Source organism: Penicillium angulare (genome assembly GCF_028827245.1).
Source record: "Penicillium angulare strain IBT 27051 chromosome Unknown utg000009l_segment0_segment0, whole genome shotgun sequence".
Classification (NCBI taxonomy): Eukaryota; Fungi; Ascomycota; class Eurotiomycetes; order Eurotiales; family Aspergillaceae; genus Penicillium; species Penicillium angulare.
The window spans coordinates 282,194-307,698 of NW_026623168.1; the positions used below are offsets into that span (position 1 = coordinate 282,194).

Below are 25,505 nucleotides of genomic sequence, written 5' to 3' on the forward strand. Positions count from 1 at the left end.
CTGTGCATACAGAAAAGGCGTTCCGCCCCCAATCTTGACCCTGTTGGTTTTTTTTAGATCGATATACTTGGAGGGATACCCCGCGTGACCTTGCATTCTACTCTATAATGAGCACTAAAGATCGTTTTTAAGTAATGAATATCATAGGAATGTAACGTATTCTCTTTTGGTTTCTTGGTCTGGGCCTAGCGGGTAAGTATTTCTACGGCATTTCGGATCTCTAGGTATACAACGCTAACGTATTCGGTAAGCGAGCTGGCCACTCCAAAACACATAGTAAACGCGATAAATTCAAGAGCTGAATCTCGACCACCATAACTTCATTTAAATTAGTTATGTTATCTCCAGTTTAAGACTAACATATATAGATCTGACGCTGTTTAGAGTATTATTTTTAAGCAATACCATAAAATACACTGTAATTTGCGCATTTCAACTTCAACTATATATTTGAGTCAAAACTTTGATTTTTCACCCGAGCCAAGGTAATGGATTATAAATGCTATCCAAAGCATTGTCTCCTGATATCGTGCCTTATGAATCAAAAGTGGTCGGTTTTAATATTGTAATTTATCGCATTTACTATGTGTTTTGGAGTTGCCAACTCGCTTACCGAATACGTTAACAATGCTTGGTCGGAGTGCGCAAATACACGGAAATTGTGAAGGATTCTTGAGTGCCAAGCCTTCTCCAGAAACTAATTATAAATGAAGTGATAATTAAAAGAGCGGGGAACTAAGTCAACCGTCGCTACTAACTAGTATGCGCCTCGGGTAAAAATTCACTTGGGACTGCGGAGATACAGTGCGGACTTACCGTGCAAACCCTTTGGAAGAGCATGATTTGAATGATTTAACCAAATAATTGCGATTCATCAGCTACAGGTTTATTCGATTTGAAAAAGAACTTACTGGCCATTCAGATCATTTATGACTGATCCCTGCATACATGCATGCATGTCACGCCTGATTATAGCCACGAATGTTGAGCCCAGTCTAAGACACTTTGACACTAAGGCTGTATCTTTATTTCAGAGGCAGGAGGCCTTGAAGCTAGATCAGAAGCGAGTTCGGAGGCAAGCATCAGCCCACATTTTGATTGTAACTCTCCAATCCCACGGATGCGAAATTGACATGCCGCTACCATGTATGGCTTCAAGCTAGACTCACCCGAGAATCCCTCGGAAAAGGCGGCATAGAGAAATACGAAGGATTCTGAGAAGGTATAAAATACTTTCTAAGTATCGCTCGTTCTGGGATCCTTGCTTAGATTAACACACCATCTCTCATAGATCCAAAGAGCGTCTTCAATCTTGACTGATAATCATGAGACTTCTTCGATCTCCTCTAGTCGTCGCTGTCGGTGCCCCATTGGTGGCAGGCTATCTTGTGGCTCCTCCAGGCACTGCTTTCCCGGGAACCATCTCGACTTGTAGTGCTTGGGTTGCAGGTAGTTCAACCCTGACTTGTGCTGATGTCGAAAGCACATATGGAATTACCGCGGCTGACTTTGCTGCCTGGGTAAGTGCACAATACAGTTTCAAATGAATATTCTGTTCATACACTGACATTATTAGAACCCGGACGCTGTTTTGACTGGCTCGTGCACATTGTCATCTGGCTTCGACTACTGTGTCCAGGTCAACTATGGAACGACATCTTCATCAGTTACTGCGTCTACCACGAGTACTTCATCTACACAAACTACCTTTGTCACCACAACCACCACGGCTGGCAATGGAGTATCTACTCCAACTCCAACCCAGGCTGGGATGGTTGACAACTGTAACAGCTTCCACTTGGTGACCAGTGGTGATACGTGCGCTACCATTGCTTCTGCAGCTGGAATATCCACTACCGACTTTTACGCATGGAACTCTGGCGTAGGAAGTGGCTGTTCCTCCCTCTGGCTTGGATATTATGTCTGCACAGGTATCATCGGGGAAACGGCTACCGGAACTACTGTGGCTTCTGCAACAACATCTACGGGCAATGGGATCACTACTCCAACTCCCACCCAAGCTGGAATGGTAGATGACTGCAACAGCTTCCACTTGGTCGTTAGTGACGATACCTGTGCCACTATTGCATCCGCAGCGGGAATCTCCACTACTGACTTTTACGCATGGAACTCCGGTGTTGGCAGCGGTTGCTCCTCCCTGTGGCTTGGATATTATGTCTGCACTGGGGTAATTGGATCTACCCCTACTACCTCAACTGCTACAACAACATCTTCTGGAAATGGAATCAGCACCCCGACCCCCACTCAAGCTGGAATGGTCGATGACTGCGATAGTTTCTACCTGGTTGGTAGCGACGATACCTGTGCCAGTATTGCATCCGAGGCGGGCATCTCCACTACCGACTTTTACGCATGGAACTCTGGCGTGGGCAGTGGGTGTTCTTCTCTCTGGCTTGGATACTATGTCTGCACTGGAGTTATCGGATCCACCCCTACTACAACAACCACCACCACCACTTCGACCGGGAACGGAGTAACGACTCCTACTCCTATCCAGCCCGGAATGGTTAGTGATTGCGACAAGTTCCACGAAGTTGTTAGTGGTGATGGTTGCCAGGCCATTGCTGATGATGCGGATATTACTCTGGCCGAATTTGAAGCATGGAACACCGAAGTAGGTACTAGCTGTTCCACCTTGTGGCTAGGATACTACGTTTGTATTGGAATCCTTTAACGAGATCCATTATATACCGAGATAAGACTATTATTGGCTGGAATGGCCCAGAAACTTTGAGAAAACGAAATGAAATGAGCTATGCAGTGGTTCCATTAACTATTCCCGCTGGATACGAACCTTGAACCCTCGTAGAGAAGACTAAATTAGGGGGCCAACTCAAATATTGACTAAAATAGTGTTCCTTCTGCAACTAAAGCCGCTAGTCCTCCAACTAAGCCTTAATGTTTCTTAGTCTACTTTTCTGAGCCCTGGAGGCGATGGGTCTTGTGGGGCCTAATTAAACTGGGGCTACAGCCAACACCAATACTATCCGTCTCGTCTGCCGCTAGGCGTCACGCTAGATAATTTGCCACGCTCGGCTAACCTGGTTTAAGCTATGCTAAGCCATGTGCCAGCTCGGAAAGACCCTTGCTTGGCCCTGATCATGAGATCTTGTCAGACGCTATGCCCGACCAGGATAGTGGACTTTTGCCAAAACCGAGGATCAACTCGGCTTTCAATACCTAATCAGTTGCGGGGTAGTATCCGGCTGAGTGCTTTACAAAATCAAAGGACTTGGCTCTAGGGGTGATTGGAATTAGATCAAATTGCTTGCCTAACTATAGGCTAGTTTGGGTTACAGTCGCTCTTAAAAGCGGCCTGACCAGTGCGGAATACATTACACTTTGAGACTGATGTCTCCTTTCTGGCGGCACCGCCAGGCTTTCAAGTTAGTGCATATATTTTATCAAGCGAGGTGCACTACATTGAGTGGCTTGAGATGTCCCTCAATAAAGGATCTACGCTAAAGCCTTAGTGGTGAAGCCAAGCATGAGTTTCTCAGTATGTACCGACTACTCCGTACTAGTCAAGACAATTTCGCAAACGACTGAAACGAAGTCAGCCACATGTACAGTTCAGGGTCACATCGTCCCTGCAGCCACTAATTGCCGCTAATATCTCCAGGGCTTGTTAGCCCCCCGGAGTAGACATGGTCCCCCTGACAGCTCGGAACTTACGGCTACCCCCAAGCAGTTAGACTGCGTTGGCTCTTTCACCCGCGATTTTTTTCTATTCTGGTTGTTTCTTCCTTTGCGCGTTCAGTGAAACCCGAGCAAATTCTTCGCGCCGACGTCCACTTTATTTTTTCTTTAACGCAACACGATGAGACGGGCTATATACGTCCTCGCTTGTTGTCTTCTTGAGCCCCTGGCCGCATCTGCGACAGCAGATGCGAAATACAATGCATCTGTGCCATTCCGACCGAGCAATGTCACGGGGCTGGATGATATTTACATCTGGGTTGGATCGTATGTCCATATTCATGTCCTTATTTCGCAGTAACTAAACTCCTACAACAGATACTACAATGCCACCACGAAGATAGAGTTTATACCCGAGATCGGATCGTCAACCAACCAATCTGTATGCCAAAGTCTCCAAGGACAAACATTCTCAGCGGAGTATGAGTCTTTCCTCGCTATTACTGAAAGGGGACCTTATAATCTGGGCTCAAATCCCGTGAATGCCCTCTTGACACTATGGAATTCGGGTGCGAATCTTTCATCGCTCTCGACAAACCCATGGGAATCGTCGTCTCTTCGATGGTACATCGAATCTTCCCCGTAAGTCAAAACTCAATCCACTCAACAATAAACCAAGGGTATTGAGCTAATTTCATATAGTTGGGTAGACTATGCGAATAACAATACGACTGCAAGCGACGCGTCAACCGATTCTTTCGTCGAGGATGTCTTTAACTTGACCTTATCTTCTGGAACCAAGAAAGCTCCATACAACCTAACGGGCATCATTAAGGATGCAGACTTGATGCTAGCTAGTTTCACGATGGATCTCAAATCCTGCGATAACTCTACCGAAAGCAGCCAAAATCGCATGACACTTGTTGATCGCGACTGGTCTAACGATGCCGGTTGGAATTGGACATATCCAGCAGTGGAAATCCAATTCGATAACCAAACAGCAAACTTTACTCTGAACGGATATGCTGCAGGTTTTCCCTACCTGATCAACCCAATTGATCCCACAACAACACTAGGCCCAGATGAGGTACAAGGAAAGATTAAGGTTTCCTTCTATGGGGTCATCGATCCTTATCACTCTGACATCCTGGTCAACACGAGCTCCAAGCCTACTTGGCTCAGAACTGTAGGGTTTGGAAACAATTCGGCGAATATTGGCTACGAAAGTGGCTCTGTGACCTTAACCCGTCCATTGTATTGGGAGGTTGCCACAGTCGGGACCCTTCTTGCCTTGGCTTCATTTAATTTTTAATTCCACTAACAAGATTTAACATGTTTGTATGACCACTTTCGAAAATGAAGACACCTATATGTATTTAAATTTGAGCTCAAACTTTGAAAGTTCCAAGGTCCGTACTAAAATGGACTAAGATATCTGTTTCATGGGTATCGTAGATAATGGCATTTCGAGCATTCCCGATCAAAGGGATATGCCTTCACGTCATCACCTCAGCTAAAATTCCAGGGAACGATCAAGTCGCATTCAGACTATTCATTAAATATAACATCCCATACCAGGAAAAGCAGTATATCATTATATCCACGTTACCAGCACCTATAATTCAAGTTCTCGTTCAATTGATCTGCCATCCAATCAACCCAGTACTATTCTCCTTTCTTATTCCCTTCAATCTTTTTCACAATCCCCTCTCACAGAATAATCATCGCGGCCAATCCAAGAACTCCGAATGCTCCACTTCCCACGGTAGCCATAGGATGAGCTCCAGCGGAGCTAGTACTTGACCCACTAACAGTACCGGTACTAGTCTCGGTAGTCAATGTGCCCGATACACTGGTAGTGAATGTCTCCGTGGTACTGGTGATAGATGGAGTGACAGTGCCGGTGCTGGTCTCGGTAGTGAGGGTCCCAGAGACACTAGTAGTCAAGGTATCGGTGGTGCGGGTAACGGATTGGCTGGATTTCGGAAGAGTGCTCGTCTCAGTAGTGCGGGTACCCGAGACCGACGTGGTGATAGTTGTAGTTATAGATCCAGCACCAGAAACTGGGACGGTGCTTGTTTCAGTTACCTTGCTCCCGGAAGAAGAGGTTGTGATGGTCACGGTGCTGGAACTGGATGCGGCGCTGGATGCGGAACTGGAACTGGATGCTAGGGCGGCTATGTCACTTGTCAGTAATTGTGCTTATACTTCACTAGGTCAATTTGGTATGAGAAACCACATACAAGAACAGCTGTCAAGGGCTTCGGCGACAACCTGGGTTGCGTTGGAACCAGAACAGGCCTCAGTAGTGCAGTCACGGATACCCCACGCATAATCCTGGCTCTTACACAGACATGCCAGATCTCCAGAGCTGCAACCCAGTTCAGAAGCCTTGTTCTTCATGTTGGAGACACATGTTTGCTATTGAGCCCATCGTAGTTAGAACCAGTCCTGTCCCTAATGCAATGCTGATGTCGAGAATATGAAACTTACGGCACAGTCCGCGGCTGAAGCTAAGCCAGCGGTGGCTAGGACAGCCAAGGCGACAAAGAATGACTTCATAGCTGAAGGAAAGAGAGAATTGTAGGATATTATGCAGAGTAATACCCACTGAGAAGCTCTTATCGAGTGGAGAGTGAAGAGTGAAAAATAAGTAAAGGGCGAAGGCTGGAAGAAGGCCGAGCTACCACGACGTCCTTTATAGAAAGAGCTGGGAAACGGGATGCCCCGATTTTAATGCAAACTATTTGCAATTCAAATTTTTGCGTCCTCTGATGCTTATCTAGCTTCCAAGGTTTTCTTGCACAGAAAACACGTCTACTCCGCATCGTGCTCGTACGCATGCAGCAAGCTGCATGTATGTTTTTGAACTAGGATACACAGACTAGCCACCACATCAGACCCAGATGAACAGGGATCACCAAGGATCAGAACAAGGCATTAAAAAGAGAAGTGCGGAGAGCGGTCAAAACTCACAAATCAAAGCCAGATGCGGATAGCGGATTGGCTAGCTGGTTCATTTGGCAACATACTAGTACGCGTAGTACAGCATCACGTACCTGGTTCGCTTGATGGGATTCGCTTTCCTGCATCGGTGCTACCCAATCCAACGTGGCTAGCATGGGACTCGTTCGATTCAGCCACAGCCCTAAATCTGAATTCCATAATAGAAACCACCGGGCTTAGAGGCCCGAGAGTGTATTTTCTTTTGAGTGGGAAGTGGACTATGGAGTTATGTACGACCTAAACCTCAATTGAGAACTGATCGGCGTTGATGTGCATAAACCTGACTTAGTTGCGACCCAGGTAGCTATGATGCATATGGCGCACGCTGCAGAATCCGATTAGTCCAGCAACTCCAGAATTCGATTTCGTCATCTAGCTTTCCCCAGGAAATCCGACCATTTAAAACATAGTCTCGGGTCCTGGGCAGGAATTTCATCGGACTGAAGTCATCGGATTAATGAAAAATCAAGATAACAAGGAAATGCGGGTGGCGTCAAATGCGTAAACTCGTCCTAAAAAACACTAGAATATTAAGGGGCGCACAACTCAAGGTGATCAAAGGCCCCAACCTTGTATAGCTGTGGCGCGATAGATCAGAACTTAACGGGGTCCCCGAGCGCACTAGCGAATTCATTTGTTGTCACCGCTAGTGTAGCCACACCAAAATCTACTGATGTAATCTCTTTCCTGCATTCGAAAAATCAAGTCCTATACCACTAGGCTGCAAAATAAATCCAGTCAAATCATGCATTTGTTCTTCACTATTGGGAGTACCATCAATAGTTGACGTATAGTGCACGTTACCTGAAAATTTGCCAACACGCTTATCTTCGCATGGCAAAGAAAGTAGAACGTGGGCGTCTGAGACTAACACCCTTGCGTCCGATAGGTTTTTTCTCTCTCTTTTTAGTGGCACTGGTTATCAGGAAGAAACTGCGTTGTACAGCCCCGTATGAACAAGAAGCCTGGTTTATTGTAATACTTTATCTCCATTCACAATGCATAGTGCGGGCCAATTGACCCTATTATTCGAATTAAGTGCATTAGGGCCTCATCTCGGAAGAATTGTACTGAAAATCCCCATGTGGGCTTCACTGATCTTGGATTAACTGTCCAGTGACATGACCAACTAAAATGGAGACAAAACGGTTGGAATATGCGATCATGACGGCCCTGTGAAAAATTAAAAACAAAAGCCACGCGTCGCTTGTTATGGAACGCATATACTTCGTATTGACGCACCAGTTACGGAGTAGAGGCAAGACCACTGGTTTGGTGTGTTCGCAGAGCGATTCCCTGCAAATATGCGAACCAACCGTCTGACATGCATGATGGTAAAAGGATGAGGCTAAAATAGGCAGGAATTTCTTGCCGTTAATGGTCTTCAACCAGCCTCCACAGCAAACCTTCGGCTCATATATGCAAGGGGCGACCACAATTTCCCAGCCACCTCAACAATTAGTACTGCATACCGTGGTAAACGGTCCCTCGAGGTCCGTCGTTACTATCTGCAATCTCTGAGCTTCAATTTCATCATGCTTTAGCCGAACAAGCTGCTCCAAGAGCTATGCTTACTACATAGTAGTACTGTCCACCCACAGTCCACCCGTGGACGGCGCAAAAATTACTAGGTACTATATATCGACTGCACAATTTAGATTCCTCACTGGAGCTTTATAATATGATTTTGACCCTTACTAGTATGCATTATAAAACTTGAATACGCTGTGCGCAACTTGAATACACATGGAAGTCTCCTAGAGTATATATCTACCTTCACCCAGGCTTTTATTTCTTTCTTTTTTCTATGCGCGCTGAAGCTGCTCTAGTCATATGTAGTATGGCTCAGGCTGAACCTTTGCAGGCGATCCTCAGCGACTCCTTAGTATAGATTTCTAATTTGATCTGCCCAGGTGTTTCATCCAACCGTGAATAAGGCTGACCGGAGAAAATCAATCTCAACCTTGAACTACTAGTATGGGGGATTTCTCATTGAGGTATCCAGCGTTCATTTAGCACATCTTTTCCCCTAGTAGCAATCAAATTTGGCATCGCGGTCAGCCTGAGGCTCTATTCTTCAGCAAAAGCAAGATGCATAGATTTGACTGTCTATACGAGCACTCCGGCTATTTCTAACAATTTCAAACGTTTTATGTTGAGTTTTACTCTAGAGAATGCTTGGAGATCTTCAGAAGCGTATGCCTCTCTTCCCTCTGTAACTCTCTTGTTTCATTGGACGCATGTCCCATAGCTTCATTTTCAAATTTCCATAGTATTCCCCATATCTCGTCGCCCTCGAACTTTAGAGTATATAGATTTAGTACAAATTTCCAGAAGACGAGCGAGCTCTTAATTTCAGTACAGAGGTCTTTTACTGGAATACATTGTTCCAGATTTGACCTCATAGCATGCCATGGCCGTCGGTGAGCAACTTGACATAATCTTGCGTTCCAAAGCTACAAAATATGGGCACTTCAGCCCGCCCTATTATTTAAGAATCGCAAGTTGAATATTTTTGAGAAGCTGAATGGAACATTTCAAGTTCCAGACAATGTCTATTGAATCAAAATATTCGTTCTCAGAGTACAGCATTGAATCGCCGGACCCGAAGACCTTCAGTTGTGATCATGCACCAAAATAACTTAAACATGGTTCAATGAAAGCCAAGTAAAGTAAAGCGGCCGTCGGCATAAAGCTCCTCAAGTGTTTAAATACTATATACCCTGGCCCACCTTCGACTCAGGTACTACAGGCAACAAGATTCAGAGACAACTTGAAACTCAGCGCCACAGAACGCCCGAGAAAGCAATCCCAAGGTTAAAATAAACACAACCCCGGCTCGTACTATTATAGGCAGCAAATTAGCTCAAAGTCCAGGCCATGAAGCCATTAGGCTACCGTCTATAGGGCTATAGGCCTGCGTGTAATCTGTGATCTCGGGAGCTTAATAGGCGATCCGCGGATCTGACGGCAAGATTGACGGCAAGATTTACTTGACAATTGCTCTAATTGTGAGATTAACCATTCTCCTACCACATCCGTATCCTATTTTCCCCGCAAAGACACACCTATAGCGGATAATGCATTTTAACCCCGCGGGCAAAGTCCCCAGTATAGAGTTCTGCCTGAACTTGGTCTGGGGATGACGCGGACACTTGTTTTGGAAGAAACATCGTCAGATTCAGGGGGCAGCTTCAAGCTGAGGGCGTTGTGGATCATAAGACATAGCTTATGTATGACCAATTCTCTTGGCATACAACCTTGAAAAAGCCCGCTAAACGTCTCAAAAATGGCCCAGGAATAGTAGGATGGGGCCATGTCTAAGATATACTGAGACACAAAAGGCTTGGGTTGTATCTGATAGATCTACAGTACTATTACTCTGATTGACGGAGCCTATTCTTATTCCTATCCAATGAAGCTAGCGCCCCGTTAATACAAGGGGAAGATAAGATAAAAGCAGCTAAAAATAAAATTGTTTTTCAGCTGAGGCAAATTTGCAGGAGAATCCCGCTAATCCCGCTAACTGGCAGTAATTCGGATGGTTGGATCCGCAGATGGGGCATAGTGGAGCCAACCTCATCCAACCATATTGAAGCTATAAAAAAATTCTTTCTGATAGACTGGATCAGAATGGATCAAAAGCAAAAAGAGATGACCGACGCAGGGATCGAACCTGCAATCTCTTGATTCGTAGTCAAGCGCCTTGCCATTGGGCCAGCCGGCCTTGTTGAAGACAGATGATATTATTGGCTTCATGCTCGGAAGTGAGGCTCAAGTGGAAGAAGAGGTTGAATTGGTCTTACACATGGATCTTCATTGGGGGCATAGTATCGATACACATACACATACACGTTCTGAAGCAACCAAAAAAAAGTAAATAGAACACAAGGAAATTGATGCTATGCAAAGACGCTATAAAAATAGAAAGATAAGAGAATATGAAGAATCCGCCGTGCGCCGAACCTGAAATGCTACCTTTTTGGGCTTAAAAATGCCTAGACTTGATCCATCTCATCAATTTCCGTGACAATGATCGTGGGGACAAGTTCGGCCTTCTCGAGAATAGTTCCCTCCTCCAGGAGAGAATCCTTGGAGCGGCGGTGTCGGCGCTGGCGTTGTTGTTTTTTGCAGAGGCCCAACCGGTAAGACACGGACATGAGTAAATGTCCAATAAAGAAACCCAATAAACAAGCGATCAAGCCTGCAATGGCACCTAGGATAGCAGGGAAAATAACTGGGCGAATAATATGCATAAACGTCTGGTCTGGGCGAGGCTGGCCGTGATGGCGATGATGGGAGTGTGATTCAGAATAAGAAGCAGGAGCAAAGTATGGTGAGAATATATATCCGACCTTGGAGGCTACCGACACACCACTCGGCTTTGGAGGTTTATTGGCATTCTTGGATTGAGATTGAGATGGATTGGAGTCATCAGTAGTATCGGATGTTGATGTTGATGTTGATGTCGATTTTAATTCGGATTCAGATGTAGACTCCCAGTCGGAGGACAAGTCCTGCGTGTTGGGGTGTTTGGCGACGCGACCCACTTCAGACTGCCAGTACTTCATTTGCCATGATTGTTCATTCTCAGAGTGCGTTGATTGTTTGGATTTCCGCGGTTCCGTACGAAGTCTGGTAATGCGCATATTACCATCTGGATGATCCAGCAGATCCAGCACCACAGTGTTTGGGGTAACATTATTGCCTTGTTGATCGAGCAACTCTACACTGATCTGGACAATGCTATTGGGAGCACCGAATTCATGGGTAGATAATGGTCGGGCATCGAGAGAGTAGTAAAGTTCCCTTTGCTTGCTGTTGCGGGTCTTCTGGGGACCGTCATATTGAGGTGCATGTACTTGCATTGATGTAGATGGTGGGAAGACTCGATCATTGTTGGCAAATAAGGACCCACCCTTTATGGACCACTCCACTGACTATATTATTTGTTAGATTCGGATTTACTCAATATTAATAATTCATTCCTGTTCATGGCTCACATACCAGATATGAGTCGGTCTGGGCATCTGACCCAGTAGTAACTGGAAAATAGGCCAAATGGATCTCGTGAGAAGACGCGAGGGGGATCGACGATGCGATCGCACCGACCAAGCCAAGAGCGGACCAGGGCAGCCGCATGGTGGAGTAAGAGTCGTAGAGAGTAAAGATTTAAGAAAAGGAAGGGAGATGATAAAGTAAAAAGAAGTGGAATGATTGGACAGAATAAAGAGAAGTAGAGTTATAATGGGTGAGGTTCAAGTCGAGGATCGAAATGAAAGGGAGAAATCGAGTCAGTGATGATGCGCACGAGGCATAATAAGGCACAAGGCACACAAGGCTCCAACAAACAGTTTTATCTCTTTCCAGTAAAAGAGGAACAAGGCTAGCAATTTATGAAGATAGTTAATTCAAGCTACCACGGGAAGAAACCTCAGTCCCAGCTAGACCCAGAGGATGGAAATAACCGATCAACCAAGACATAAATGTGGGTGCCTGCTGCTTTGTCGCTCTAATTGCTGGATCTAACTGTTTCTCCGTGGGCAAGAAGCTTTTTCTTTCCCCGAACCATTCTACACCATGATTGGCGCAAGAGACTGTAAGAGGGGCCAAGGGTTCAGTCGTATCAGGTTAGTGGCAGCTGGTAGCGCCCATCAGACACTTACGGCCGCATCTAATTCTGATTGGACATGGGTTGGTTAATGTTGTTGCTGACTAGGATTGGGTATGATCATAATGATGCTGGTCCATGAAAAATATTCCATACAAAGTGGGTTACATGTATAGCCTAACATTATGTCTATGTGTGCATTCCCATGTCCTTTCTCATTTTGACGTTCGATCTCGAGCCCAAAACTAACCCAAATAGCCAAATCTCACAAATTCCCCCTTTTCCTTTGTCCGAAAAGATCGGCAGACCGGCTGTGCCGATGCACTGAGATGTCTCGGAGGTTCAACGGTCCCAAAAACAAGGTAGCAAGAATAAAAAATATTAAGAATATCGCAAAGTCAGGCTTAAAAATATAGATTAATCCAACTGGACACAATCTACAAAAACAATAGTCTCCTCATCATTGAATATGTTGTTTCACCGAAGAGTTTCCTTTAATCCGACCCCAGCGGGTCGCGAGTCTTAGCTTGCCTTGTCGCCATTCAGGGTCCGCATCTCACCATGCAGATTATTACTTTGTTTAATTCTTGTTTCTTTTTCTTTTTCTCTTCCTACAATCCGAATGAATATAATGGGAGTGATATAATTTCCAGCTCCTAGAATAAGACCAGCGGACTCATGTACACCCTGAATCGACAGGTTTGACAGGAGCGCCTTAGTATAATGTGATGGGTGATTACACTGTCATTCCACCAGAGCGCCTGGCCAGTATGACTCACAAGGTTTATTTGCTGGGTTCCGACCTCTGATATTGTTCTTCCCTATCACTTTGCGTGCCCGGACAGGCGATGCTTGTCCAACTCCGCGCCGACCAAGCTAAATGTATCCACAATCGAAGCCCAGTTGCCGGGATGAGGCTGAGAATACTAATTACCACATCAGTCATTGCGACTTCTATTTTAAGATACACTTCAAACACTAACTAGCGGGGTCGTTTCATCGCGCAGGGTTAAACAGCTACATGACTCGTGCCACACGCTAAGCCACGATACATTGTCGCTGCCAATTGTTTCAGCTTTCTCTTTAATGAAAAAGTCTGCATAGACGAGCCGCGCTCTAGACCGGATCTCGTAGCTCTTGCGATTGATTCTCACTCAGCCTTGTCCATCTACTCCACTTTGAGAATAGCTTGTTCATAGTTTTGCAGCACATCAACCACCTTAAAATCAGATTCGTTCAATTATCGTGGATATTGATTAGTCGTATCTTGACTATAATCAAGCTCCAATACTTGATCAATGGGTTCTACTCTGTACAAAAGTCCCCCAAAGATCCAGCTTTTTCGTACCCCATAAACCACAATCATCAATAATAAGGCGCCGTCTGCCAGAAACGACACCTAGAAGCACTAGTAGGATCCCGAATAGACCGGATCGTCTCGTTGCCAATATCCAGCATTGCGCGCTCCGCTCCATACCGTTTGAAAGTTGGTCCGAGAGCCGAGCTGGGAATACCAGACTGAGCAAAGCTGGTAAAGTAATCTTGCATCACAAATGCGATGGTCTCATTATGAACATCGAGTCCAGAAAGACCACCCTGATTACCTTGCTTCCCCTTATTGTAAAAAGTATACAAGGTATCCTGACCATGCAGCGCGGGAGGAACACTGAACTCATAAGCAAAGGTTTTGGCATCATATGCCCAGTCGAGGTACTCAGTGTTACACTCAAAGATGGATTCCTGAATCAGGAAAGCAGTACGTTCAAGCGAGTTAGTGTATGGATAGGACCCATTATACACAGCGGGGTAGAGCACATCAAGGCTGTAATCTGTAATATTCTGCTGGATAAAAGGATAGTATTCCTTCAGCATTTTCGAGAGATAGTCACTCTTCACGCTGTCAGGGGAGGTAAACATGATGCCATCATTCGCATTGTTTCCTACCATGACACTCAGATTATGATCGTATTTGCCCTCCTTAAGAAGTTGTCCAGGTAGTTTGGGGACAAAGGTCCCATCCACAACTGGCGTATAGACAAGCTCACCCCATGGAGATTTGGTAGCTACCTGATACGCATTGGCGGCAATCAGCCTCTTCGATGAGAGTCCACGCGCTTCATCGATGGTGCTGACATTCAGAATTCCCAAAAACTGTTGCAGGGTATCCTCTGGCTGCTTTTTGTCTGGTACTGGGACCCATCCGGGACTTTGCACAATCGCTTGTTGAAATGGAGCAGGGCCAGCTGCGCCTCCATATGCGGTGATTTGATGCATGATGGAGCCTCCACCTGCTGACTCACCTATGACCGTGACTCGATCGCGATCGCCCCCGAATAGATGAATGTTTTTATAAATCCATTCCAAAGCGAAGCGTTGATCGTGGAGTCCTGCATTTGCAGTTCCACTCGCCTGGAGAGTATCACCTCCAAGCCAACCAAACGCACCCAGCTAACATATTACGTTAGTTTGATTGAAATGTGAGATGGTTTGGACTAGAACACTCACTCGATAGTTCATCGCAACATACACAACCCCATCTCCATTGACAGTACTCCGCTCGACCAATCCCGAAGGATCTTCGAGGTTTTTATCCCCTGAAACGTATCCTCCGCCATAGATCCAAACCAGCACTGGTGCCAATTTCTTCTTCTTCCAATACTGTCTTCCATGCGACTGCGACCGATTAAACACCTTTTTGGGAACAACCACATCCAAGAAAAGACAATCTTCAGTAGTGCGCGAGTCTTGCGGTTGCGGCACATAAGGATAAGACGAAATATTCGTCGACTGGTTGAATGTTGTGCCCTCAATTATACTCAATAAAAAAGCAGGCATGATATTCTCAATCCAGATCCCATTGGCCTGGGGACAGATTCGGCCGACCGTACCATTTTGAATCTGTGATCGATTCTTGGCTGGCGAAACAGGAGCTCGAAATCGCAAATCTCCTACCGGAGGAGCAGCGTATCGAATATTACTGAAGTTATAAAGACCACTCTCACTCTGAAAGATGTGTCAGCTTGTGTATAATGAGGAATGTGAGTTGCGCGCGAGGAATGCTGACATTAAAGGAGCTTGCTTGGTGCAGTTCGTAGCCGAGATCGACGATGGGCAATCTGGATGCAGAACATGCCGATATAATTAACAGCAGTTGGAAAAGTAAGACCATTTTGACCTCAGATTTCAGATCCAAGATCGAAATGGAATGAGGGAAATATTTTCCTTTGAATGAATGTTATAAATGAGCTCCGTTCAATGACCTCGGTGCTCTTGCCCATCTGACGCAGTGACGATCGACTGATGTATCACAGATTTGCATCCAATCACCCCGCAGATAGGCAAGCAACGACCAAATGGCCTATAATATTCTTGAAAACCAGGAACGCGATGCAAGATATAAAGTCAAATTGTCGTGGGTTGAATGAGCGGTCAAGCTCTCTTCTCACCTTGTTACTGCAAGCGGCGTATAGCTCAAAAGGGGTGACATCAGAGATCACACGTTGAACATCACACCCTAAGTGCTAAAGATCCACAATTACAGAGTCTGCAGATGATTTCAATCAATCATTTTAAATTCTGCATCTGAAATTCTGCAGAGGGACACTGCTGTGTTACTCAAGGTATAGATGCTACATATTGTGGAGTATAAGGGTAGAGCAGATCGATTCTGATTGGTGTGAAGAGATTGTACAGACTGGCAGGGTCCTTGTAGAGTTAGAAAAAGAAAAGATGCGAATTGCTTAATGTCATTGTCTGAAATCAATCCATAGTTTCAAGGCTATGACGCGCATTGAAACGTGGTGAAACGCAGGCTAGAAGCCTATCCGACCGTCGCATCTATGTGTGGGCCTGGCTGCATAAATGATGCACGGTGGGATGACCACAATAATACAGTAATCATCGATCATCCACCTCTCGAATCTTAAAACCAATCATTTCATTCGACTCAAATTCATGCTCATTTTGCAATTTATTCGCCGTCTCGACACCAGCAGCTGGAACCCGGTACTCAAAGCGTTTGCCCGCAGCCGGCACAGTCCCATCAGGTAAAGAATACGGAAAGGGGAGATACTCCGGTAATAAACCTAACTGAACTAACACAGTTGCTTGATCCCAAGCAATGTGTTCGTGATACAATCGATCTCCACGGATGTTGACCACCGAGGTAAAAGGGATACGGAGTGGCTTTCCGGTTGGCGGGATGCCGGGAATCCTGGAGGGAACGAATACTCGTGAGACTCAAGTCAAGCAAATCAAATCAAGCCGGAACTTACAACCAGTCAACCTGCTTTACATGGGTAAGACAGAAAATAAACTCGTCTACGATGCGGTCGGTACCAATGGTTCGGCTGATGAGTTCGAGTGCAGTATCATCTGGATTGTTAAAAATGAAATGGTGCAAATAGAAGTGACTTAGACGAGCTCGGCCAATGCCCCCAGTCATCTGGAAATATTCAGTATACTCTCCGCGTATATATGGAAGATGAATTATTGACTTACTGTAGGAACATGGTTGACGTAGGGTTCTTGTACCATCGTAGCCATTGTCTTTTCGACAGAGCGATCGCCAAACTCATAGTACGTATGCTCGTCCCAAATCTTCTCAAGGTCAAAATACGGACCACCGATATTCTTCTTGAGAAATGCGAGACCACGAGTGTGAGCTACACCCGCTGTCGATATTTTGAAATCAGGATGACCAGGGACAATGAAGCCGGAAGAAACAATATCTGGATAAAAGTATGCTGTCTGCGTGTCATCTTCGGTGAAGGTATCGCGCTGATAGCTTGCTGCATGTAAGAGCAGCTTTTGGCCTTCTTTCGATTCCCAAGTGTCAAAAAAGACCACAGCTTTGATAGTCTCTGGGGCCAATGTGCAGAAAGCGTCACCAGAGAGACCACCATAATCTGACCGAGATCCATATACTATAGTTTAGTCAGTATAATCTGCAAGGAGATATATGATAGAGTTGAGTCTTTCAAACGAACCTATCAGACCAAAAGATTTATCTGAGGTGCATTCTAGTAGATCTTGTAAGTGTTTCTGAGCGGAGTTTAGACTATGCAATATCTCGGTATTCTTGTCTTGCGCATCCAGTGTTATCTGTGCAACTGCAAAGCCTTCCTCTGCCCATTTTTGTAGAGGCTCCGGGTCAAGAGTCTTGGTTTTCGCTTGATAGTCAGAGAAACCAGCAGGTCTGATGATAACAAGTCCTGGCCCAGTGCCGAGGCGTGTGAGCGGAGGCTGGACAACTATTCGAGAGCCAAATGCAATTGGCTTAGCTGATGGTAATTCGGCTGGCTGAGCCATATTTAATGAATTTCTTATTTGACAGCGATTTCTTCCTATCAGTCACTGGAGAAGTAGAAACCAAAAGCTGTAAGTGATGCTGCGACACAATCTCCGGTTTACCCCACCTAAGCTTTAGGCCACTAGCGAAAGCGACATAACTCAGCGGGGCTGATCTAGCGAATTCGGGGAACGCAAAGGTCTGCTATCTCAAGCTTCATCTCTTGCTTATATATTTATTAACCGCGAGTTAAGAGTGAAAGTCAACTGCCATACACGCTTTGTATGTGTGCACGTGACCTGTGTTGACCGACTTCGCACCTTCCGCATTCATTCTTGCTGTCACCCTCGCTCCTTCCTCGTGGAGAACTGGCTGCTAGTCACGGGGCCAACCGTCGCAAAACACGAAACACAACATCAACACCATATCAATTACAACTACGGCCGACCGATAGAATTCAACGTGGATCATTTCGTTATCACTTGCTCGATCGCCGACTAGTCGCGAAATTCGGCTACCCGTCGCGTTACGATGAACACGGTCGTGCAGTCCTCCCTCTCCAATGTGGAGTCAAAGCTCAATGCGCTTTTGTTATCCCTGACCACATCTCCGACTGCAGCAGGAGCTCCAGCTGCTGCTGTGGCCCTTTTAAACGCCGACGACGACCTATCTTCCTCCATCACGACCCTCCAGCAACACCAAGAGAACTATGCCAAAATCTTAAAACTCCGCGCAGAGGCCGAGACACTGGAAGATCGCGTGAAAGAAATCGTGAAGAACATAGAAGAGTTCGACAAGGAGATCCGGACAGTTTGCGGCGACGATGGAGAAAGCGACAGTGAATTCGATTCCGGTGACGAGGGCCAAACGGGCGAGAAGCTGCAGCACAAAGAGATCGACTACCGGTTACTCCTGAACTTTGCACGTCGCATTAGCAAATACAATCACGAAGCCGCTACCGACGCAGCAGGAGGTGCTGCTGCGTCTGATAACCGATCAGGATCGCGACCGCAGATACTAGACAAAGATGTGACGATGACGGGGCCCAATGGTGAACAGGTTGGCGAACAAGGTGCTGAGCCGGTATCATCAGTCACGAAGAACGCAACACAATGGCTGGATGAGTCGGCAAATATGACACGAGAGGTATACATGGTGCCATACCCTATGGAGGAACGAATACGAATGGGATTGATGGGTCAGGTCCAACTTGCAGCTGGCAGTGATCCAGATAAGGAGGTTGAGCGATTGATTCGTGAAGCTGAAGGCCTTGGGGCAGCTGAGCCTCCTGCGCCGCCTCCGCCTGTGGATACCAGACAGGAAGAGGCCGCTAATGCTGCTGCGCAGGCTGCGTCGGCAGCTACTGGCGTAGTCCGACCGCCGGCATCAGTCGCAGCACCTGCGCCAAGGCCCAAGCCCAAGCCAAGTGCTCTGCTCGATCTTGATCTCTACGACCCCGATGATGACGATTTTTGAACATTTCAGCGCCGCGTATGACTCTTCATTATGATACCAGCAATAGAATCTAGCTCAACATTTTCATGAAAGAATAAAAGCTATATTGAGAATCATTCTTCATTTGTCAATCAATGATCCTTGACAAGGGCAACGTGCTACTACATCTTATGAACCCAAGATTTGGCTGTCCATCGCCTGAATCTCTTCCCGTAAAAATAAAACACAATCGCGAAGAGACACCACAGTGTTGCCAAGCTCATATTTAACATGATTGGTTTAACAAATCCGCTTTCTGCAACCCAAGGGGTGATAAACTTGCTGAAGCCATAACCCCAAACATTCTTGTTAACTGTGATTGCCACAAAGATTGAGCCAGCAACAGGCTTGTAGCTGTCGACCGCATAAGTACTGACAATCGCAGGAATTGCAGCGACTTGGATACCAGCTGCAGTATATCCGATGATCACAATTGCCTAAGACCACGGTCAGAAAAAAAAGAAATCTCGAATGTCCCTCGATATCACTTACTCTCCAGTCCCATTTATACTGGTAGCCAAAAGCCACAACAAAGTTACCTATAATCATGATCGCCACATAGATGATCATGGTTGGAAGTCGCATCTCAGGCTCTCGAATGCCTTTATTCTTCCTAGTTGCTTGCATCGAAACCCAGTCTGAAAGAGGTCCATTAGTAGCCAAGCCGATAAATGTGCCGATAAGAATCGCGAAGTTGAAGAAACCAATTGTCTGACTGTCGAGATTATAAGGAGGCTCAGCGAAAGCTTGACTTTGCGTCAAATTCAATGTTAAGAAGCAGCTAGCAGACCAAGAAACCACAAAGGCCGAAAGCTCGACGATGGGGAACGCAAGTAGCTTCCAAGGGAGCCAAAAACTGATGAGAACATCTTTCATGCTGATAGTCTCCCATTGCCATAGTTTGAACTGCCCTTTAGAGGGAGATCCGCAATGCAAATACTGATCGTGAAGCGCATCATTTTCCGGCTCCATGTTCTCCTTCTGAACGACCTCTATGGGCTTCTCATGGTCAGCGCCATCCCGAATCTTTGTTTCTGTCGTTGTATCATCTTGTTCCCCATTGCGTATCTCGTCGGAATGTACTCGATGCCACTTAGTCTCAGGGAAGAGAAATATCAAGAGAAGAAGGGACAGTCCCAAAAGTCCAACATTAAGCCAAAAGAAGCTTCGCCAGCCAATATGCTGAGCCATTGGGCCTGCAACAATCGGCCCAACCATGAGAGAACCAAAATAAAAGGTAAAGTAGAGAGTATTATAAGCTCCACGCTCATGGAGGAACATCATGTCGGCAATTATTTGAGGCTGCGCTGTCTATTGAAGAAAGGCAACGATTAGATCTCATCAAAATTCGTGTATCCAAGTACTCACCTCAGCAGGACCAGCACCGAAGCCATTGAGGACGCAAGCCCCCATATAACTTGCATAAGAAGGGGCTACTGCACGCCACACATTACTGACAAGACAAATCAGAGTTGAGAATATAAGCACCGGCCGCCTTCCAAAGCAAGTAGATAGAGGAATCCTGTATTGAGTATCGGTTTAGCCAGGGAATCCATGCATTCGTCAATAGTTTCATGCAAGGTAGGCCTACCAAAAGAAATTGCTGAAGCCCAAAACAAGGATACAAACACCAGTGAACTGAACAACATCAGATAAACTGCTATTGAACGTTTCCATCATCTCTGGAAACATTGGTGCTAGAGCTAGAGGCCCGAAACCTTGACTAAAGGTGGTCAATGTGACAATAACCATGGAGCTCATTTTCCAGTAACGGCTCCAGTTCTTTGCCCCAGACTTAGGATCAGCAATGAAGACATATATTGAAGGGACTGAAGTACTAGTTACCAGAGGATCATGAGGGTCTTGTGAGGGTTGGGGCACCAGGACGCGATCAGACTTTGATGAAGACTTCATAAAGTGGTGTGTGCCAACGTCAGCCATAATCTCTGTGCCGGGGACAATGGTAGTGCCCAGCTCCTCCTCGATCCTATGAGAATTAGTTACGAACAAAGCATCTGAATAAAAGAATCCGATCACTAACTGGTGGAGAACCTATAGATAGTAGCAGTCAGTCATGATTTCCATTTTTTAATGCTCGAAAAGAGCTCCTGGTAACTTACGCCTTCATTGCAATTTAGCTCCATAACGATAGCCAGCCGTTGTAGGCACGTTTGATCCGATTTCCTTCTTCTTATCTCATTCAAATAGAAACTTCAAGAGTCATGCGTGCAAAGCAGTGCAAATGGAACTCCCCGGCAGCACTATCACATTTATATTTTGTCAGAATAAGCATTGATGAAGATGGGAGAAGTGCGGAATTGAGGTACGTCAGCTAGAACAATGTTAACCGAGATAAAAAAGACCAAAACACCCGAGTTAACCAGGGTGAAAAAAATATCTTAGGACCAATCTCCATCTTTGGACTGGTGGCACTTTCTCATTTGTGTGATAGTAGAATGAACAGCCATTGAAATGCTCCGTAATAGTTCTTTTAGAGTTTAATGGCTTAATAGTGCCGTGGTAGAGGTCTGATCTCAACGAATCCAGGCTTTTAGGGAGCTGTGAGCGGAAACCCCCGTATCGACTTCCCCAGATTCCGGCATTATCTCCGCACAGAATGGAAACCCCACCGGAAGTACCGGTGGGACTTGAGGATGGGTCAAGAAGCCGGTTGATTTGATAAAACAAGACTCATGGCCCCATGATATGTTATATAAGCCAGTTCATGTCGTTCATATTGCATTGAAAACATGGAGCATAAGAGGAGCTATGACGGAGAAATTCCGCATCGTCATCAGCCCCATTATTTTGCCCCAGGATCATAGCATAGGACGGGGAAATCCTAAGTCAAGGATGCATTATATCATTATATCATTATTCGCAAATTCATCTATTCCACATCGCCTGTAAATTCTGTACCACGTAATCCGTTGCCCAGCCAAGGTCCGCCTCAACACCACGCAAAAGGTCCACAATAATGCGATGCTCCTCTAGACTCTCCACACACTGACCAACAGCAAGCAAAAGGGGAACCATATGTACTCGGATAGCACCCAGCGGCCTGCCCAAGGCAATACCACACAATTCACGACTGCGGTATTCAACTTCTTTCGTAACCTCCCGGTATCCCTGTAACCGATCAAATGCTGTGCTAGGTGCGCTGACTATATCAGGCGGTCGATTAAGAAGTAAAGCAATGCGACCGAAATGATAATGCTGCATCGTAGCTGCACATGTCGGGTGACTGTAAACGACCTCGGGAAATGGCGACTGTCCACCGCCTGGAAGTTTAGAAAAGTCCCGTGGGGATTCGATGCGAATGCATGGGCGGAATGTCTCCGGAACGCCTTCAAACCAGGTCTGAAGATCAAAAGAAAGATCTAACCATGTATTCGTGCTAAGGTCCGTGGATGCAACTTGCATCCTATCGGCGGATTCGGGGGAGTATCCGGCCCATTGAGCTATTTGTGATTGCTTTGACTCAGATAGAAAGTTGAGCACTTTTGATAGCAGCCAGGTTAAGCCGTTTGAAGCCTGATCCTCCTGCTTTAAACTATCTGTTCCCGTTGAACTTATTTGGAATTTACCCTGGCCGTTCGTTGGCAGCCCCGCCGCGCGCCAGAGGGAGAGGTCTGTTGGGCTGAAGTGGGTGGGTGATCGTGTGAAATATGACCCGAGATAGTCTTGCCTAGCAAAATTCCAGAATGATGCGCGAACTCCATGAGAAAAAAAGGACGACTGAATTTGATTAAAATTCAAAAGCGCGGCAAATAATGACTTAGTTCCTGAAAGGTGCCTAGAAAAAGAATTGTCAATATGTATCTTCTTCACTAGGCACAATTGCAGTACTTACTTGTGCCATTCGTTCCCTTTAAGATCAATCAGTCTATATGTAGTTAAAAGTGTAACAGTCGCGAGAGTGTCCTCCACTTTGCGAAGAAAAGAATTGTCCTGAGAATTTTGGAAATGTTCCTGGGTTGACGGCGTATTCAACCACTGGCTTAACATTTCGATTGGCGACTCAAGAACAGCCGACGTAGAGACAGCATCATAGCCGCCCGAGGTGTTATTATTAAGATCCGAAACCGCCATGTAATAATAATTAGCAGCTTTAAGGAACCAGTCCGTATCAGCAGCATTTGGATACGTCTCAGTGCCGGCAGGGTTGGTAAACATGCCACCGGTAGCGGAAGACTTTGCGCCCTTAACTCGTCCAAGCTGCTTTGCAGCCAATGAAGCGATTGCGTACTTGAGTGATGTACAACTAATTGCTCTGATAGGAACATAAACAGAAAAGAATTTTCCCGAGTCAGACAAATCGAGCCTAAAGAAGACGTTACGAATTCGAACTTCACGTTTGGTTACTGATAAGGCGTAGACTTACCAGGGTGCAATGACTTCCGTGTAATGTCGAGTTAGAAACGCTGCCTCGTGCTCACTGTCTGTCATGAGGTCGGAGAATATATCGTGGAACTCTTCCTTTTCGCTTTGTTGAGACTGGATCTCGGAGGGGTCGAGTCCGTGATGATTTGATCGAGAACTTGGGGTCGTGGTATATGTTCTCCCATACGTCGGCGGCGTAAACCCCAGGGGTACATTTGGTGACACTGGATTTGGATCGATTGTTCGCGAACTTATAAGACCTTCTCCATTGCCCATCATTAAATTTCCCTCGGGGGTGGGTTGAAGCCCAGTATTAGTGCCAGCAGGGGCGGGTAGTTGGTTTGATGAGGCCACGAGGCCCTCTTCAGCAGAAGGATCTAAGCTCACAGCCATTTGAATATCATTTCTTTGATGTATAGCGTTGTCATCCTTGTATAACTGTGTTTGTACAGGCTCTCTGTCCGCTCCCGATTGATATTGAAACGGGGCTGGCTGATTGGTAATCTCTGGACTCTGCTCAAACTAGTATGAGGTTGTGCTCTCAAAGTCAATTCACAAAAGCTAAGCGCATACCTCGGAATTCGATGCATGTCCAGTCTTTGAATGTGGATCTTGATAAGGAGCATACCGGCGCCTGACCGTGGCTCCTTGGTCAATGAATTTGCGGGTTTGAACATAGCCCGGACAATGCACGTCCGCAGTAGTGCAGCGCTGGCAATGTGGCCGAGTCTCGTCACACTAATCATTATTAGTCACCTTGCTCTAACTATCAATCATCGGGAATTTCAATCTTTAGAACGAACTTTGAGGTGTTTCTTTTTGCATCGTTCGCATGCCTTATTCGAGGGAACCCCGGGCATGTTGAGTGAGAATCTTCAACCTGCGAAGGGTGGTTATCGAGATCAATGCAATTTTGGCGCTGAATATAAAGGTTTCATATCATCTCTACGGAGTTATATCCCGAGAGCATATCGGACGAGGGATTCCTGGCGCGAATTGTAGAGAAAAGCCAGCATCCAGATGTTAACCTCATCGAGGGATCATATTATGTCAGCATCTGGAGCGGGATAATCTCGGCTTTGGATCGGCATTTGCGGCCTCGGCAGACAACAACTGCCAGTGTATACATCATGATAGTGCTGAAAGAACAATCGATATAAACCTACTTAAAGATCCACTGGCATTCGATTGCGAAATATTGCCAGATGGAACTCACCATAGTTTCCTACCTAGCATCGCAACCTATAGTTTGAGATTGGCCACTCCGAGTTCGCGACATCATGAAGTATAGTAGGGTTTTGATATAGTAATTGCCAAAGACTGCGGCACCTTGAAGTCAAAAGAGTCAAGAACAGATACTATGTATTTAAAGTAGATGAAAACTTTTATTGTGTTGGGGCAATAGGGACTTTGATTTAATCTAACTTCTTATTAGCAGGGTTTTCCGACAGTGCGTTTCTGCTATAAAACAAATCACCAAATCAACACCCAAGAAACAACTTCCTCAGCCTATGGCCCTTAAAGTTCGTCATCTCAAATAGAGTTGCCGATGAGAGTAACACAGATAATCGGTGGCTTGATTCCCCTCTGGAGATTGGTCCGGCAAATTATCGGTAAATTTGAGCCCGAGGGGCCCAGAGACGCAGACGAGGCCAACTTGAATATAGATGAAATTCGAACCAAATGAGAAGTTTAAGTAGATTAGGGAAAATATGAGAGGAATGCTAGCAATATGGCAGAATACTACCAATAACACCACTGAGTTCCATGGTTTGTTGATTCGCAACGTGAACTTAACTAATAGAAATGCGGGTAGCCGAGCTGGTACCAACTCAAGCTGTCAACAACCGAGCTTCGAGCTTCGAGCTTCCAAGAATGTTTTACTCCCAACCGTCAACATCGCCCCGCGTTAATCTGCCCATTTGGCGACGACGTAGTGTACAAAGGTTACATAGCGATGAGGACCGAGTACTACAATTTCCCCACTTCTTGAGAAAACCCACGAATCTCCTCCTTTCCGGTCCACTCGCGTTCCCCGCAGCTCGGAGTTACTGATTCGCT

The 25,505-nt window shown here is 45.9% G+C and overlaps 10 protein-coding genes across 10 annotated transcripts; 3 read left to right on the forward strand and 7 right to left on the reverse strand.

Annotated features, from left to right (window-relative positions):
- Nucleotides 1–1,325: 1,325 nt before the first annotated feature.
- N7478_011654 (LysM peptidoglycan-binding domain-containing protein) lies at nucleotides 1,326–2,695 on the forward strand (the record flags this gene model as incomplete). Its single annotated transcript, XM_056927868.1, has 2 exons — nucleotides 1,326–1,520; nucleotides 1,577–2,695. The coding sequence occupies 2 exons, from the start codon at nucleotides 1,326–1,328 to the stop codon at nucleotides 2,693–2,695; spliced, it is 1,314 nt and encodes a 437-aa protein (XP_056773595.1).
- A 1,146-nt stretch (nucleotides 2,696–3,841) lies between these two features.
- On the forward strand, nucleotides 3,842–4,972 carry N7478_011655 (uncharacterized protein; the record flags this gene model as incomplete). The annotated part of the gene is made up of 3 exons (XM_056927869.1): nucleotides 3,842–3,987; nucleotides 4,039–4,302; nucleotides 4,363–4,972. 3 exons carry the CDS (start codon nucleotides 3,842–3,844, stop codon nucleotides 4,970–4,972), a joined length of 1,020 nt encoding a protein of 339 aa, XP_056773596.1.
- Nucleotides 4,973–5,370: 398 nt separating this feature from the next.
- N7478_011656 (CFEM domain-containing protein) lies at nucleotides 5,371–6,222 on the reverse strand (the record flags this gene model as incomplete). The annotated part of the gene is made up of 3 exons (XM_056927870.1): nucleotides 5,371–5,837; nucleotides 5,904–6,081; nucleotides 6,154–6,222. 3 exons carry the CDS (start codon nucleotides 6,220–6,222, stop codon nucleotides 5,371–5,373), a joined length of 714 nt encoding a protein of 237 aa, XP_056773597.1.
- A 4,442-nt stretch (nucleotides 6,223–10,664) lies between these two features.
- Nucleotides 10,665–11,808, reverse strand: N7478_011657 (uncharacterized protein; the record flags this gene model as incomplete). The annotated part of the gene is made up of 2 exons (XM_056927871.1): nucleotides 10,665–11,606; nucleotides 11,674–11,808. The coding sequence occupies 2 exons, from the start codon at nucleotides 11,806–11,808 to the stop codon at nucleotides 10,665–10,667; spliced, it is 1,077 nt and encodes a 358-aa protein (XP_056773598.1).
- A 1,834-nt stretch (nucleotides 11,809–13,642) lies between these two features.
- On the reverse strand, nucleotides 13,643–15,446 carry N7478_011658 (uncharacterized protein; the record flags this gene model as incomplete). Its single annotated transcript, XM_056927872.1, has 3 exons — nucleotides 13,643–14,725; nucleotides 14,783–15,280; nucleotides 15,342–15,446. The coding sequence occupies 3 exons, from the start codon at nucleotides 15,444–15,446 to the stop codon at nucleotides 13,643–13,645; spliced, it is 1,686 nt and encodes a 561-aa protein (XP_056773599.1).
- Nucleotides 15,447–16,174: 728 nt separating this feature from the next.
- On the reverse strand, nucleotides 16,175–17,587 carry N7478_011659 (uncharacterized protein; the record flags this gene model as incomplete). Its single annotated transcript, XM_056927873.1, has 4 exons — nucleotides 16,175–16,490; nucleotides 16,552–16,721; nucleotides 16,778–17,202; nucleotides 17,266–17,587. The coding sequence occupies 4 exons, from the start codon at nucleotides 17,585–17,587 to the stop codon at nucleotides 16,175–16,177; spliced, it is 1,233 nt and encodes a 410-aa protein (XP_056773600.1).
- A 511-nt stretch (nucleotides 17,588–18,098) lies between these two features.
- N7478_011660 (uncharacterized protein) lies at nucleotides 18,099–19,043 on the forward strand (the record flags this gene model as incomplete). The annotated part of the gene is made up of 1 exon (XM_056927874.1): nucleotides 18,099–19,043. The coding sequence occupies one exon, from the start codon at nucleotides 18,099–18,101 to the stop codon at nucleotides 19,041–19,043; it is 945 nt and encodes a 314-aa protein (XP_056773601.1).
- A 140-nt stretch (nucleotides 19,044–19,183) lies between these two features.
- Nucleotides 19,184–20,342, reverse strand: N7478_011661 (uncharacterized protein; the record flags this gene model as incomplete). Its single annotated transcript, XM_056927875.1, has 2 exons — nucleotides 19,184–19,498; nucleotides 19,554–20,342. 2 exons carry the CDS (start codon nucleotides 20,340–20,342, stop codon nucleotides 19,184–19,186), a joined length of 1,104 nt encoding a protein of 367 aa, XP_056773602.1.
- Nucleotides 20,343–20,648: 306 nt separating this feature from the next.
- On the reverse strand, nucleotides 20,649–21,205 carry N7478_011662 (uncharacterized protein; the record flags this gene model as incomplete). Its single annotated transcript, XM_056927876.1, has 2 exons — nucleotides 20,649–21,113; nucleotides 21,182–21,205. 2 exons carry the CDS (start codon nucleotides 21,203–21,205, stop codon nucleotides 20,649–20,651), a joined length of 489 nt encoding a protein of 162 aa, XP_056773603.1.
- Nucleotides 21,206–21,947: 742 nt separating this feature from the next.
- Nucleotides 21,948–23,837, reverse strand: N7478_011663 (uncharacterized protein; the record flags this gene model as incomplete). Its single annotated transcript, XM_056927877.1, has 3 exons — nucleotides 21,948–22,857; nucleotides 22,915–23,325; nucleotides 23,446–23,837. The coding sequence occupies 3 exons, from the start codon at nucleotides 23,835–23,837 to the stop codon at nucleotides 21,948–21,950; spliced, it is 1,713 nt and encodes a 570-aa protein (XP_056773604.1).
- Between the last annotated feature and the right edge of the window lie 1,668 nt (nucleotides 23,838–25,505).